Source organism: Scardinius erythrophthalmus, assembly GCF_964197995.2.
Source record: "Scardinius erythrophthalmus genome assembly, chromosome: 22".
Classification (NCBI taxonomy): Eukaryota; Metazoa; Chordata; class Actinopteri; order Cypriniformes; family Leuciscidae; genus Scardinius; species Scardinius erythrophthalmus.
This window is the reverse complement of record NC_138242.1, coordinates 23,929,082-23,944,959: the sequence shown is the minus strand read 5'-3', so window position 1 is coordinate 23,944,959 and position 15,878 is coordinate 23,929,082. Positions and strand designations below refer to the sequence as shown.

The 15,878-nt window shown below is 38.3% G+C and overlaps 1 protein-coding gene across 1 annotated transcript; it reads right to left on the bottom strand.

The window, feature by feature from the left end:
• Nucleotides 1-5,747: 5,747 nt before the first annotated feature.
• tnk2a (tyrosine kinase, non-receptor, 2a) lies at nucleotides 5,748-15,593 on the bottom strand. Its single transcript, XM_081352055.1, has 16 exons — nucleotides 15,465-15,593; nucleotides 15,137-15,314; nucleotides 14,807-14,877; nucleotides 13,031-13,237; nucleotides 12,783-12,938; nucleotides 11,885-12,162; nucleotides 11,682-11,808; nucleotides 11,457-11,603; nucleotides 11,213-11,307; nucleotides 10,675-10,869; nucleotides 9,894-9,985; nucleotides 9,742-9,786; nucleotides 8,289-9,661; nucleotides 8,106-8,201; nucleotides 7,902-8,029; nucleotides 5,748-7,610 (listed from the first exon to the last, which is right to left on the bottom strand). Exons 1-16 carry the CDS (start codon nucleotides 15,510-15,512, stop codon nucleotides 7,604-7,606), a joined length of 3,243 nt encoding a protein of 1,080 aa, XP_081208181.1. The 5' UTR covers nucleotides 15,513-15,593; the 3' UTR covers nucleotides 5,748-7,603.
• Nucleotides 15,594-15,878: the final 285 nt, after the last annotated feature.

Here is a 15,878-nt window from a genome sequence, read left to right as displayed (position 1 = left end):
AACAGCCACCTAACTCACACACAACTAACTTTTCTCCTTTTTTCTTTTCCCAGCCTTAAAGGGGCAGGGGCACAATATAACCTTTACACAAATATATATAAAACTTTGAATAAGACAAAAAAAAATTATGATTTTTTTTTTCTTAAAAAGATTATTATTGTTTAACATATGTTCCCCCCAAATAAAATAATCCATTTACAAATAGTGAAATAAAATTAAACAAAATAATGAACTAGCAAATTTAAGGTGACATCCGATATATTTTATCCAATAACCTATAAATGGGTGATAGTAAAATTCTACAGTATTTTATCTAAATCAATAAATGTAATATAACGTTTTGTACAATCTACTGACTCTCCACAGATGGCTAGGTTTAAGGATTTGAAGTGGACCTTCTTGTTTACTTTTTTTCTAAAAAAGGTTTCTCTAAAGATTAAATCGCCACCTCGTAAAATAGTTATGTCTTCTCGTGACATTGAGTTGCAAGATGCCTGAAAATACCTGCAGCGAAAGAGAAAGGGATGAAGATAAGACCTATGAAGCCAGGAGTGTATTCACATTCAGCTGCACAGATGTCTTTGCAAATTGTCCTTCCCAACCAAACACACACATTCACACCAACACCTCCAGGACAGCAAAGCAGGTGTCAGTGGCACCTTCTAATTAAAAAACTTTACCAGCATTAGTGTGACAAGTCACATGGCTAGTTGAGACACACTCCCTTTTTAGTGTACTTTAAAGTAATACATGCATTTGTTTGCAAATGCTATAGAAAAAAAGCAGATGGCTAGTCTAATCAATCCAGTCTGAATCTAAGTATAACTGGTTTTGTGCTTGGAGTAACATCTAACAAATCAAAATACCATGGATTCAATTAACCAATCAGCCCCTGAAACAGAAGAAAACTCCAAGAGACAAAGCTCACACCTGCGTATAGGCCCCTCTAATATATTGATTAAGCTGAAAGCCTGCCGACCATGACTAGCATCTCAGTATTGACTGAGTATTGATATCAGACCAACAAATAAGTGTAGTTTATAACTTAGTGGAATGGAATGGAATGGAATCCATAAATTCTATCACTAAGCATGATCATAGCTTAACTGCAACATGTCTTGTTCTTATATCATCTGTTGGTAGAAATAAATGTAAAAAATAAGGTAAGAAACATAATTGATTAGACAAAACTGTATAATTTACCATAAACACACCACATCCCAAATGTACTTACATAAATAAAACAATCTTAACCAGGAGAAAATATCATTTTAATTTAGTTTTGCATTTTCATTGAGCACGATAAAATTAACGACAAACTTCTCCAGATATTAGCTTAGCTTAGGTTGTACTACTTGTCCTGATGTCTGAACATCGACTAAAATTAAAAACATTCATAAATATCCTGTTATACTTACTGTTTGAAAAACGTGGATACTGCAGGATTTGTTAGCAAACTGTTTGTGCTGTACAGTTGTGTTCTGGACTCAGCATGGAATTGTTATACTGGAGAAATGGTGAGTGGTGTCGTTATTTGCTATTCACATACACTGATCATATGATATTATAATGCCAATATCATGCACTGTGGCCTGACCTTGTGTTAGCAGAGAACTGGCACATGGCCAGGTTCCTGTACATGTGAACTAGCCATCTCGCCAGCTGAGGTGTGGAATCACCTGGCTTTAATCACACCAGTAATCAAACTGATTGCATTGACATATTGCTCTCTGTGTTTCAGGATGTGTTAAGTCTTTTCAAGGGGAAAATAAATAGAGGTTAAGAAGTGAAAAGGAGACACTAAACCAATACCAGAATCTGAATGCATCCAGACTGAAAAGAATTCTAAATAAACAAGGAAACTTAGTTTGAAACATTTTTGAAATACTTTGTTGATGGAAATAAAATATGAACTTCTACATGATGTTTGTGATATAACTGACCAATATTAGAGACATTTTAGACCACAGTGAACTCACACTAAACTAACAGAATGAGAGTTCTGCTTGCTCATAAAACATTCACTAATAGGCTTAAGAGATCTAACCAATTTAGATGGAAAGGATCTCAATGTTAATGCAGCTGCCTATTGTCACGGAACAGTGAACGAGAGACGAGGATACAAATGCAGAGGAGATTTATTAGTGACAAGGTACAACTCAAAACTAAGGAACTCCAGGAACGAGAAACTCGGACAAACGAACCAGCACAAGACTACAAACACAAGGAGGCTAAATAGGGGAACAAACAAAGGAGGGTAACGAGAAAGACAGGTGGGACAAATTAACCAATAATCAGATAACAAGATGGGAGGGGCTAGACAATAGACACGAGCACGTGGCCCAAAATAACAAAACACCCATGTGCAGCACAAGACAGGACAGGCATGTGACACCTATACCCTATTAATAGACATGGTATACTTGAAAAAAAAAAAAAAATCCAGGACAGCGCTATACAACAACCATAATGAAATGACCCTTCATTGTGCTTTACAATGAACAGTTAGAGAGCTGCATATTTGGCAATTTATCTGTTCAATAATACTCGCCTGTTGAGTATTAAAACAGCTTTATCGAGATTAAGCGTGTTTTTTTGAGCGGTTCTTTTTAGGTTTTATTTTTTGCAACCAACGTTGCAGGGAGATTATTTTTAAATAACCTATAATATAACTTATTCAGAACGTTCTCTAATGGTAATTTTTAAGTCGTTATTTTGCAACCATAAAATGGCATTCCCAGAACGCTGGGTAGTTATTATTAAATAACCTAGAAATAACATACTGTATACAGAATGTTCACTAATGGATATTTTTAGGTTATTATTTAATAACGATGTAAAAACCTTCCATTTAAATGTTTTTTTTTGTAATGACCTATTTGTGTAATGACCTTCTGGGAACATTAGCATAACATTAGGGGAACGTTAGAAAATATTGGGGAACATTGGGAAAATATTCGAGGAACGTTAAAATAGTGTTAGAATAATGTTAAGGGAATGTTAGAATAACGTAAGGGGAATGTAAGACTAACATTAGGAGATCGTTAGAATAATGTTAAGGGAATGCTAGAATAACGTAAGGGGAACGTAAGACTAACATTAGGAGATCGTTAGAATAATGTTAAGGGAATGCTAGAATAACGTAAGGGGAACGTAAGACTAACATTAGGAGATCGTTAGAATAATGTTAAGGGAATGTTAGAATAACATAAGGGGAACGTATAAATAACATTAGGAAATCGTTAGAATAATGTTAAGGGAACGTTAGAATAACATTATGGAAAGATTAGAATAACATTAGGGGAACGTTGGAATAACGTTAAAGTACTATTAAAATAACGTTAGAAATACGTTGTACAAACCAAAAACTAACATTCTATTTCAATTAAGACCAAAACAAACCTTAAAAAAATAAAAAACTTCCTAATAAAACATTGCAGATGCTTTTGTGTAATGACCTATACAGAGCTCTAAAATGATCTAGCATTTATGTTGAAATGAGATCAATCAAAACTGGGTCCCACTTTATATTAAGTGGCGTTAAGTACTATGTACTTACATAAAAAAATAAGCACAATATACTTATTGTGTTCATGTTGTATTGTAAAACACTTTTGCTGCTATTGAGGTGTGATATGGGTAAGGTTAGGGACAGGTGTGGTGGATTGGGTAGGTTTAAGGTGTAAGGGAAGGGTCAACTGTGTAATTACAAATGTAATTACATAAATTAATTACAGCTGTAATTACATGCAGGAAATTTTAAAATGTAAGTACAATGTAAAAACATGTAGTTACACAGTAAGTACATTGTATCAAATTATTAATTTCAATGTAAGTACTTAAAGCCACTTAATATAAAGAGAGACCCAAAACTGTAACATCTGCATCCGCTATCCATTCCTCCACACGCCAGAGGGGACTATCTCCTGAGTACTAAACACTGCCATATGGATTCAACTATCATCGTTACAAAAACGCACTATAATGATCAGATAAATCCAACTTTATAGCTAAATTATTAAGCCAGTGTTAAGCATAGTGTGAAAAGCACAGAAATCATAAATTAGTGGGTTTGTTTCTATCTTAATTTACTGCACGCCTCTGATCTTTCTCATGTCTTCCACAGAAAGCCATGCACTTGCGTAATTTAAAAATGAATGGTCATTTCGTTTTACTGGCTGACTAACATTTGTTAATCGATCTCCTTCTTGAATAATTACTTATAATTATGCACCGATACGAAATTTCTCCGCCAATGCGGACTTAGAATGATATTAGCCGATAGTTTGATTTTTCTTAAGGAAAACAAATCTCTCCCAAAGAATTCTGCAAACTATACAGGGAACCCTCTAACTTGGTCCACTATAATATTAGGGTTAAAAAACCACAACATAGCTATTAAATATGTAATTATACGTTTGTTACAGTGTAATTATACATTTATTACACTGTAATTTTTTTACTACAGTGTAATTATATGTTTGTTACAGTGTAATTAAACATTTGTTACTACATTGTAATTATACGTGTGTTACTACAGTGTAATTATATGTTTATTACATTGTGATTAATTATACATTTGGTACAGTGTTAGTATATGTTTATTACAATGTAATTATACATTTGTTACTAAAGTGTAATTACATGGTTATTAGGGTACCCTGTGAAATATAGTAAATCATAGTGGACCAATTTAATCTTATTTAATCTTCCATTATGATGGTTGATGTGCTCAGATTATTTTTGAATAATTAAACAATAAATAAAAACAAGATATGGTTTGTATAATGATTATGGGCATCCATACATAGAATGATGTTCTGGGAATGTTGGAATAATGTTAGAGGAATATTAAAATAGCATTAGCATAACGCTAGGGGCACATTACCATAAATTAGAATATGTGGAATATACATTCTACAAACCAAAAACTAATGTTCTATTTCCATTTAGAAAACTTTACTGGCTATCCAAAAACAAACCTCATATATATATATATATATATATATATATATATATATATATATATATATATATATATATAGACAACTGGAATGGACCCCTTAAAACCTGTGGTTATTTGTCAAGTTTGCTCTAGAAGTGCTATTAGTTTAATAGAGAATAAATTCATGTCTGGGGAATATGAAATATGATACAAGTAACTTTGAAAGCAATGCATTCTTTAGCACAGCACTGACATCTAATGGTGGATTAGAGAAATAAAGCTTTAGAGAAATCGTCAAAGTATCAGCATCCATATTTCAAATATCTTTTGATGCCTGACAAACTAACAACATAACAGCAAAATAAATATTCATTAATTTGTACTATTTTATGTATTTCATTATATTCTAGAAATATATTTATATTCATTAGACAGCACCATGTCCTGTACATTTTGAAATTCAGTAGATGTTCTGTAAGGCACAGCTCCACTTCCAGGGTCAGTGGGCCCCATGGTGCAGCTCCACTTCAGGGTCAGTGGGCCCCATGGTGCAGCTCCACTTCCAGGGTCAGTGGGCCCCATGGTGCAGCTCCACTTCAGGGTCAGTGGGCCCCATGGTGCAGCTCCACTTCAGGGTCAGTGGGCCCCATGGTGCAGCTCCACTTCCAGGGTCAGTGGGCCCTATGGTGCAGCCCTGCCTCTTGGAACTTGCGTTCTGTATAATCTGTGATTATATCTGTGAATAGTTGCCATAATACTTCAAACTCAAAAAGGCTGATCAAATAATGAAACCTCATTCACACCAGTTTTAAATATATACTTCATTACAAAAATACATATAGATAATTATAGAATACACATTTATAAAGCTTTTACAGTAAGCCCAGCATTCTGCCACCCAATTCAGAAAAAGTGGGAGGCAACCTACATAAGGTGAGCACTGACACAGGCTATATTCCAAAAACTGAACAACAATTGCAAAGACATGAACACAAAACCAGTGCAGGTAAAACATAACTAGAATACTGAGAATCTGTAAAGGAGGCAGATGGAAATTACAGAGCACACAAGCACAGAGCAAAAGCCTCAATTTGCTTAGTAAGACGTATGTGTGTGATTGATGCACGGTCGACATGTTCTGACAGAAGAAAAATGCACATAAAAAGCTGTTATTCAGTTCCAGTTAAGATCATTTCATTAATACAAACTTCTCCTAATCTTCATACAGAGACTAAGTGCTGTTTCTGTGATATATGAACCTGAGCAAAATCACAAAATGCAAAGTTCAAAGCAGAGTTCCACTTACCTAAAGTAAATGAAAAATGATGATATTCTCATAATAGCTAAATCAGCAACTGAGAACAACTAGTCCCGTGATAAAGACAATAAAGACCAACAAAACTAACAAGAAACTGATGAATTAAGAATACACTAAGTGCATTTACAGTATTGTCTGCAGCCATCATGGCACATAAAAAATGGGTTTATTCTAAAATAGTCTTGTCTAGCCAGACTTTTGACATGAGGGATGAACATTCTCAGTTCGACCACAGTTTGATTGTTTTAATCGTGGGTTATCTAAAATAGATTAAACCACAATAATAGAGGTATGAAAAAAAAAAAAAAAGACCAACTGTGGGTGATCTGTGGCTGTGCAGTCTTAGGCGGCGACTAATTTTACCACCACAGAATTGAATAAAACTAATGAAAAACTAGTATAAGCTGATTATAGCAACAAGGCCTATATACTGCATGCAACATCATGAATGAGAGTTAACCGAAGTATGAGCGTAAAAATAATGCATAAAGGTGAGGTCATATTATCATGAAATTTCACAGGAAAAAGTCCATCGTCCATTGTCAATAATGTAGCGATGTATGAAGCACAGCTTACACAGAAGTCACTTTCAAACCAAGTTGGTCATTCGCCATGTGACCTTGAACCCTTTGAGGAATCTGTGTGGGGAAATCTTTTACTCTCACACGAAATTGCTGATCACATGGATTTCAATTCCTATTGAAATGACGGACTTCTTACACAAAAATTCGCAGAACAACAGTAAATGCGACTGCACCTTAATGGTCTATACATCCATTCATAATGGTCTATACATCCATTAAAAAGCTTATAATGTCTGACCAGTATACCCTGCAATGTCTTTACATTAAATTAGGAGACGTAGCAACCATTACAACTCACATCGCTCAATTAATATTGAGCAGTGCTGATAAGATTTAAATTATGTCCCCACTTTTCAGATGGTTCCTACACCCCTGCATAAAATATTCGGAATAAATAAACCACAAACATTTCACAGGCTGAATGCAGTAGGGTAAAGTCACATTTGATGCAGTGAAAAGCAAACTTTTCTCTATTTTAAAACTTAAGCAAAATATACAAACACAATCTGATGTACATGGTTCACTTTTAACTGTTCACATTGCACTTGTTGTACTTCAAGTAAGTGAATTTTGCATTTTTCTTGTATTGATTATAAGCAGTTAAGCAATGAATATTCAAGTGACCTGCATAATCTATTAGCAAACATCTATTGTATAACTGGTAAACAGTCAAAGAGCTGAATTCTCATTGGATCGATTCTCATTGGCTTTGCTTCGCTGGAACGGAGATCAGCTCTGTTCTTCCTTTTCCTGCCATTAGAACCTGAGACAAATCAGAGAGATATGTTGAATATATGTTCTATTCTTCTTTACTTTATTTTTCTGTGTAACACAAAAGACGACATTTAAAGAATTTTTAAAAAAATTTTACCCTCCATATAATGAATATCAGTGGGGTCCAAAACAACGCTGGACCCCAATGATTTTCATTGTATGGACATAAATGTATTGAAAAAAAAAAAAAAATTCACTGAGGAAAAAAAGTCATACAGGTTTAGAGTAAATTTTTATTTTTGGGTGAACTATTCCTTTAATAATCATATAGTTATACTACCTATGTCTAGATGGACCATAGGAGTCCAGCATTTGAGTGCTGGCCTGCTCCAGATTCCAGCCACATCTCTCCAGAGCTTCTACGCATTCAGGCCGAGCCTTCAAACCCAGTCGGAACAACTGCTCCACCTACATCAGGAAACAGTCATCTGTGTAAATGCTTCAAAGATCTCTCTTTTGTGTCTGAAATGAAGCACACAGATACCTTCAGATATTTGACGGCCTCCTGAAAGTTCCAGCTGTGTGTCTGAAGGGCCGTTTGACACTCCTCTACAGTCACTCCATGCACCGCCTCCTGCACCTACAGAAACAACCAATCAGTCATCTCAAAACACCATGACATCATTGAGTAGCCAATGATGAGAGTCTCTGGTGAAAAATTGCTTACTTGTTGTATCGTGACACGGTTGTAGACACCTGCTTGGGTGCTGCTCGGCCAGGCCAGACTGTTGGAAGTCCCGCTGTTACTAGCGTGGCCGGGGGAAGAACTGGGCTTGTTGACTTGCTGTTGAACCATAGGCCTCACAGTGGCCATATTTGTGTTTTTTTTCTCATTGTTTCCCTCTGAGTCCTTCAAGAACCTCTCGTACTTGTCCAGGTATGCCGGTTTCTCAGGTAGCAAGTAGTAATGAGTGCTGCTGGCCTTCACGCCACCATACACGATAGGGAGGATGCAGGGACTCTTAGCCGGAGTCTGGCCCACTTCAGTAGATCCGTACTGAGAACTTGCAGTGGTGGCGGTTGACGTAGATGATGTGATGGAGGAGCTGGATGGCGCAGAGGAATATGACGACGGGGATAGGCAGGAGCCCAATGATCCGACGCAACAGAGGCTGGATCTCTGTTGAGGGGAGCCGCCTTGCGGCACCATAGGGCTCGGTGCCCGAGAGTTGGGCTGAGAAAGAGCGTGATCCCTTGGGGGTATCTGAGGCGGACAGCGGCTCACGTCTTCTTGGTCTCCAAGAGAAACCGACAGTCTGCTGCCATATATTCCTGCCCGCTTAGAGGGCCGCATGGGTGGGATTGGGATTCTTGGAGGAATTTGAGGCCTGTCCTCATAGGAGGAGGGCAGGATGATCTGTCGGTGCGGGGCGAGAGCTGAAGGAGTCGGGAGGGGTGAAGAAGGTAGGGAACGTCCGGTCGGAGGGACCCGAAGCTTCACCATCACCTCCCTTTGTAGCTCCTTGAAGATGTCTGCTGATTGCGAAAACGAGTGGGATTCCTCACCAAGCTTGAATGGTAGAAAGAGGTTGTCCTCCACATTGCATTTACCATCGACTTTAATGTCATCCTCTGATTGTGTCTGTTCAGGTACAGTGTCTTCCTGCACCGCAGACGCATTTATGGAGCTCACTTCCATGTCTTCCTGCTCAGCACACTCCAAGGCCACTTCGTCATATGCCGGAAGAGAAGGTAGGGGCCGCATATCCCAATCCACCACAGGAGTAGGGTGCATGGGGTTGGGCAGGGCTCGATTGGGGCTCTGCGGTGGCGCCATATCTAAGATAGATGCGGCGTAGGATAAGGGTGGTTTCGCTGTGCTGGGGTTGGGCGTCTCGGTAATGGGTGAGGGTGATGTAGAGCTGAAACTATCGTCTCCAAAGTCAATGAGTGAGACTTCGCAAAGGCGGTCACTCGGCCTAGTGCTTTCCCAAGGCCAGGGGCGTAAACCCAGGTACGTGGGAGTCTTAAGCGAGAGTTTCTTCACACCCGTCACTATCAGATCATCATCATTGTCCAGCACAGAGTCGTAAAATGGTTCTGGGAACAAGTCATAAGGCAAAACTTTAGGAAAATTGGTTTTGTCATGTGATTCTTAGAAGAAAAGAAATGGTTCTTACTCTTAAGAAGAACTGCTGGTTTAGGAGGTCTGGGAGGAGGTTGTTCTGACACAACAGTAAGAAAAGATCAGAAATAAAAGAAGACAGAGAGAAGTGGTGAATTTGAAGAAGAGCAGAACAGCCCAGCTCAACAAGATCAAGCAATTGCTTACTTTTAGCCCGGTTTGGAAGTTTAGTGGGCTTGGCCGCATTTGAATCCATCCCAAGAACATCTGGAGGATCCATAGGGTTACCAAGGTACAGACTGAACACAAAGCACATTGGGTAAATAACTAAATAAAACATCTTCATCAGTTTGACAACACATGTGAAGCAAATCTCACAACGCAACCAAATACATAAACGCGCTGCAAATACTAACAAGAAGTGTCAAACCTGCTTATTGTTCAATGTCTACTTGTAAGTGGTGTTGACGATGACCTTAAAGGTGAGTTTTTTGTTTATTTTAACATCCTGATCGTATGTCCGTTGTGAGCATTTGCAGTGCGTTTCTGTATTTGGTTGTATTGTGAGTGTTTGGAGCACATGTGTTGTTAAACTGATGACGATGTTTTCCTCATTTGCTGTTTTTTTCTATTTGCATGTGTTTTATTTTTCAGTTTCAGCGCATTGAGCTCTTTCGGCCACTGTATCATACAGTTCTTGACATTTTTGAAATCACAAAATGAATCGAGGTTAAATAAAATGTAATATATCAATATTCAAATTTTCCATTAAAATAGTTTAAAAGCAATAAACTTTATTATAATTACAGCAGAATTCCCAGAAATAGCAAGGCTTTGGAGTAAAAAAGGTTAAGAATTACTGAGTTAAAATAATATATTGCTGCTCTCTAGTGGTGAACATAAGTAAAGTGGTCTGTTCCCTAAGAGAGAAAAAAATCCATAGAGTCTGCTAACAAGAGGTCAGTCGTGCATGGTCATGGAATATTACTCATCGATCTTGTCAGGGGCGCCCCAACTTCGGTGTGGGTCTGTGTCTCCATGGCCTGTGTGGATGAAACTGTGCTTGAGAGGTCGGCTGATGTCGTGAGCAGACAGACCAGCCACAGAGGTCACCACATTCCTCGGGAACTGTCCCACCTTCAGAGTCTGTCTGTTCTGACCTCTCCACCAATAGTTCTCTGCTCTGCAGCACAGAAATTAGGCTGTTAAAACAGACTCAAAGAACTAGAATAAATACACAATTTTTTTTCAAAGAAAGCAAGGCTGCTTTGTGAAACATTCATCTCATTAGCATAAATGGTGAAAAACTAGGACTGTCAAGAATAAAGTAATTACAGTTAATTTAATGATTATTAAATCTATTGATCAAATTCTGACTTTGGCATACCTTAAAATGCTTTCTTTCCTGGGCCATAGGTTAACAGCGACCACATAATACAGTGGTTACTCAAACCTGGCTCTAAAATACTCTAAACTCTAAAACACGTCCTCACCAGCCCTCAAAACACTCTAAAATGCATGCTCACCTGCCCTCAATGATAGTGATGATGTCATTGGCATGAATTTTAAGTTTGTCTGGTTCATCAAAGTCCTGCAGTGCCCTCATGTCAGTGGGCATTGTCTATAAGTGAGTTAGAGAGACTTCATCAATTAAAACAACCAATAATTAAATTGACATTCTGGTGTATGTGCAATTCAATAAAAATAATTTGATACAAGGACATTCCAACCAGTATAATCACCTTCTGATGTTGCTATTCGAGACCTTACCTCCACAAGGAAGTCCCTGAGGGACACAAATGTCGGCCTGTCCTCGGGTTTGGGCGACCAGGACTGCAGCATGACGTTATAAATGTCCTGCGGACAGTCCTCTGGTTTGATAAGCCTCTCTCCCTCTCTATCGATCTTATGGAGAATCTATGCAAAAGGACACACAGATGTCACACCAACTTTACTTACAGAAAAAAGTGTTTAGAGTCAGGTATGAGTGTATACCTGACTACCATTGAGTCCAACCCATGGTTCTTGCCCATGAGTGAACATTTCCCACAATGTTACTCCAAACATCCAGGTATCACTGGCATGGGAGAAGGTACGGGTCTTCAGGCTCTCTGGAGCACACCTGCAAAGCACAGGGCTTGTCAACATGGGCTGGGGGAATGAATAAAAAGTAGATGGTGGTCTGTAACTCTTCTCACCAGGCAAAAGGGACTTTGTGATGCTCCTGCATCACGTAATGATCATCGTTTTTAGGCAAGGCCCTCATTAGGCCGAAGTCACCGATCTTGATAAGGTCGTTGGAGGCTAAAAGGATGTTGCGTGCAGCCAGGTCTCTGTGAATGAATCGTCGGGACTCAAGGTACGCCATGCCACAGGAGATCTGAACGGCGTAGTGGCACAGAACCGCTATCAAAATATGACCCTGACGCTTCCTCAGGCGGTCCAACAAAGCACCCAATGGGGCAAGTTCTGTCACCTGAAACACAAATAAGATGGGTAGTTCACACAAAAATGAAAACCATTAACAATTCTAAATTTCAAATGTTGGGGTCAGTAAGACTTTTTTAGGTTTTTGAAAAAAGGTCTCTAATGCTCAACAAGGTTGCATTTATTTGATCAAAAATGCCAGTAATATTATTACTACTTAATATGACTTTTCTATTTTAATATATTTTAAATTGTGATTTATTCCTGTGATGGCAAAGCTGCATTTTCAGCAGCCATTACTCCTGTCTTCAGTCACATGATCCTGTAGAAATCATTGTAATGTGCTGATTTGGTGCTCAAGTCTTATTGTTATCAATGTTGTGATGCTTAATATTTTTGTGGAAACCCTGATAATTTTTTTTTTTTCAGGATTCTTTGATGAATATAACATTCAAAAGAACATCTATTTGAAATATATTTTTGTAACAATGTCAAAGTCTTTACTTTTGATCAATTTAATGTGTCCTTGCAAAGTAAAAGTATTAGTGTAGTTCAGTTTGATTTGGTTTAGGTTTGTTTGCTATACCATAAAGGTAGACTATATAGGAACATAGTTGTTTTTTAAAGACACAGAATGCCATTTTTAGTACTTCAATTCTCATTCCTCACCATCTTCATGGGGTGTGTGAGGACAACACCATATAGACGAATGAGATTGTGATGGTCCAGGGAGTGCATGGCGTTAACTTCCCTTATGAAGTCATCTAGACCTTCACCCTGCTGGTCCAACAGGTCTGTCTTCAGGCACTTTACAGCCACACTCAGCTACAGCACAGGAAGAAACTCTATGCATTATATTCATTTTGCATATGGATACCTAATCATTACTAGTGATGTTTATCTTCCTTCCCTCTTACCACTCTTCCAGAGGGGGCTTGCCATTCTCCACGTTTCACCACTCCGAAGGAGCCGTCTCCCAGTTTCTCGTAGAGGGTGAGGTCTCTGTCACTGATGAGGCAGGTGAGATCGGCTGGCTGACCGTCTGGTTGAGCTGATGATGGGGATGAGCTGCGAAACACCGCTGGAGTCTGGGAATCGGAGTCAGGACGCTTCCCGGTGAACACCTGCTGGCCCAAGCACAGAGACTACGGCTGAGGGTGATTCCACCTGCCTCTGACTCCAAGATGCAGTAGCTTTTCACACAGTGAGAGGTGTCATTTATAAACCTGGCAGACATCAGTGATAAACTATGTGAAGCTTAAATGCAGCTATGAGAAAAAAAGACTTATTCAAAATCTCCTTCAGTGTTTCACAGAAGAAAGAAAGTCATACAGGTCTGCAATGAAATGGGGATGCGTAAATGATGACAGAATTAGAATTTTTATTTTTGTGTGATCTATCCCTATACACACACACACACACACACACACACACACACACACACACACACACACACACACACACAGTATATATATATAACATATATATATAATAATAATAATAATAATTCATTACATTTATATATCGCTTTTCTCAGCACTCCTCAGGAATCTCCTCAACGTACTTAATGTATATATATACACACATATTGTGTGTTTGTGTGTTATATATATATTTTTTTTCTGTTAATTGAAATAAGGCTGAAATAAAATAAATGTTTTTTTTGTTGTTTTTTTATAATAAATAATTACACTTAAAATAGCACTAATTTAAAAATAATAATAAAATTATACAAAAAATTGAAATAAAAATTAAAATAATAATAATAATTTGTTATATTTATAGTATATAGCGCTTTTCTGGGTACTCAAAGCGCTTTACATATGGAAGGGGGGAATCTTCTCAACCACCACCAATGTGCTGCATCCACCTGGATGATGCGATGGCAGCCATATTGCGCCAGAACACCCACCACACACCAGCTTATTGGTAGATAGGAGACCAATTAGTATATATGGGGATTATTAGGAGGCCATGATGGACAGTAGCCTGGTCCTACCAGACTTTCGTACATTTCATTTGTACAGAGAGTCTGGCCACTCCCCATTGACAGGCGTTAACTTCCTTGAAGGCGGGTACTCTGTTGAAGTTTAAAACTATTGGATCTGCCAATAGATCTGCACCGCAAATATACCGCAAACCCAGACGACGTACTGTAAAATAAAAAAATGAAAATGAAAATTGAGCAGAAGTTTGTAGGAGGGTGGAGCCAGGCTAGATGGACAGAGGCCACAGGGCAAATTTTGCCAGAATGCCGATGTTACACCCCTACTCTTTTTCGAAAGCCATCCTGGTATTTTAAATGACCACAGAGAGTCAGGACCTCGGTTTAATGTCTCATCCCGAAGGACGGTGCTTTTTGACATTATGGTGTCCCCATAACTCTACTGGGGTGTTAGGACCCACACAGACCACAGGGTGAGCGCCCCCTGCTGGCCTCACTAACACCTCTTCCAGCAGCACCTACTAGGTTTTCCCAGGAGGCCGATGCAGGGACTAACCAGGCTCAGCCCTGCTTAGCGTCAGTGAGCAACCAGTCATATCACCCTGTAATATAATAAAACTAAAATAACACTAATATATATATATATATATATAAATACTGTATATATATATATATATATATATATGTATGTGTGTGTATATATATATATATAATATAGGCATTTTTCATCTCAGGATCCACACCATACCTTGCTCATCCATGACTTCCGTTTGCACAAGGCCCTTCTCCTTTTCACTGCCTCCCACAGCCGTCTCTGACCTGCGGAGCCAGAGAGGGATGAAAAATATATAATAAGATATAATAATATAATACATTATAATACATTATAATATAATATAATATAATATAATATAATATAATATAATATAATATAATATAATATAATATAATATAATATAATATAATATAATATTATATATGTACCCAAATAAAATAAATAATTGAATAATAATTTAATGAATTCTTCCAACATTCAAAACTCCTCTCACACAGTTAAAACACATGCAACCCCACTCACCTGGGCGGCCCATGCCGATCTTTTCAAGGTCCTCATTTTTGACATAGTCAAAGTGTGAGAGACGTGTGACATTGAGGTCGTCACGGATACGCATAAAATACTGCTGGAGCTGCACGTCGGTGAGCAGCTCCATGAGCCACTCCGTACCCTCGTCAGACTGCATGTCTTCACCGTCCGGCTGCACACACACAACATAAGCATAAACAATATTATCCTCCACAGTTCTGCTTCTCAAGTAAATCTGTTATTTTAAGGACATTTCCTGTAACACAAACAAAACTAAAAAATTTTTTGCAGTGCAGAGGAAACAGTACACGGCATCTTTTACCTCGTCTTTTACATTATAGTGTCGCTGGTAGTCTGAGACTGCCGCCATTTGTGCATTGAAAGCAGTGCTTTCAGGGAGTGTGTGTATGAGTGAACTGCACTCCCTCGGGGTGTGTCCTGTTTTCACAGTAAACTGTCAAGCGTCTCCTCTAATCTGCAAGATATATTTCTTTGATTCTTCAACATCCCATCAGCCGCAACATGAAGCCCTCTTTTATAAGCTAAAGTCAAGAATAGCATGTGTAATCTGATTCTTCGCCGAAAAAATAGTTGCAGTCTCATGTGAAACTCTGTCTTCTGTTGCAAAACCTCTGCCCAGCCTCCTGAGACTTAGTGTGAAAGATTATTCCCACCCTTTCGGATGAATGAATCAGTGCGCACAGTGCCTTAAATCCAGCTCATTGCAGTCCTGTCC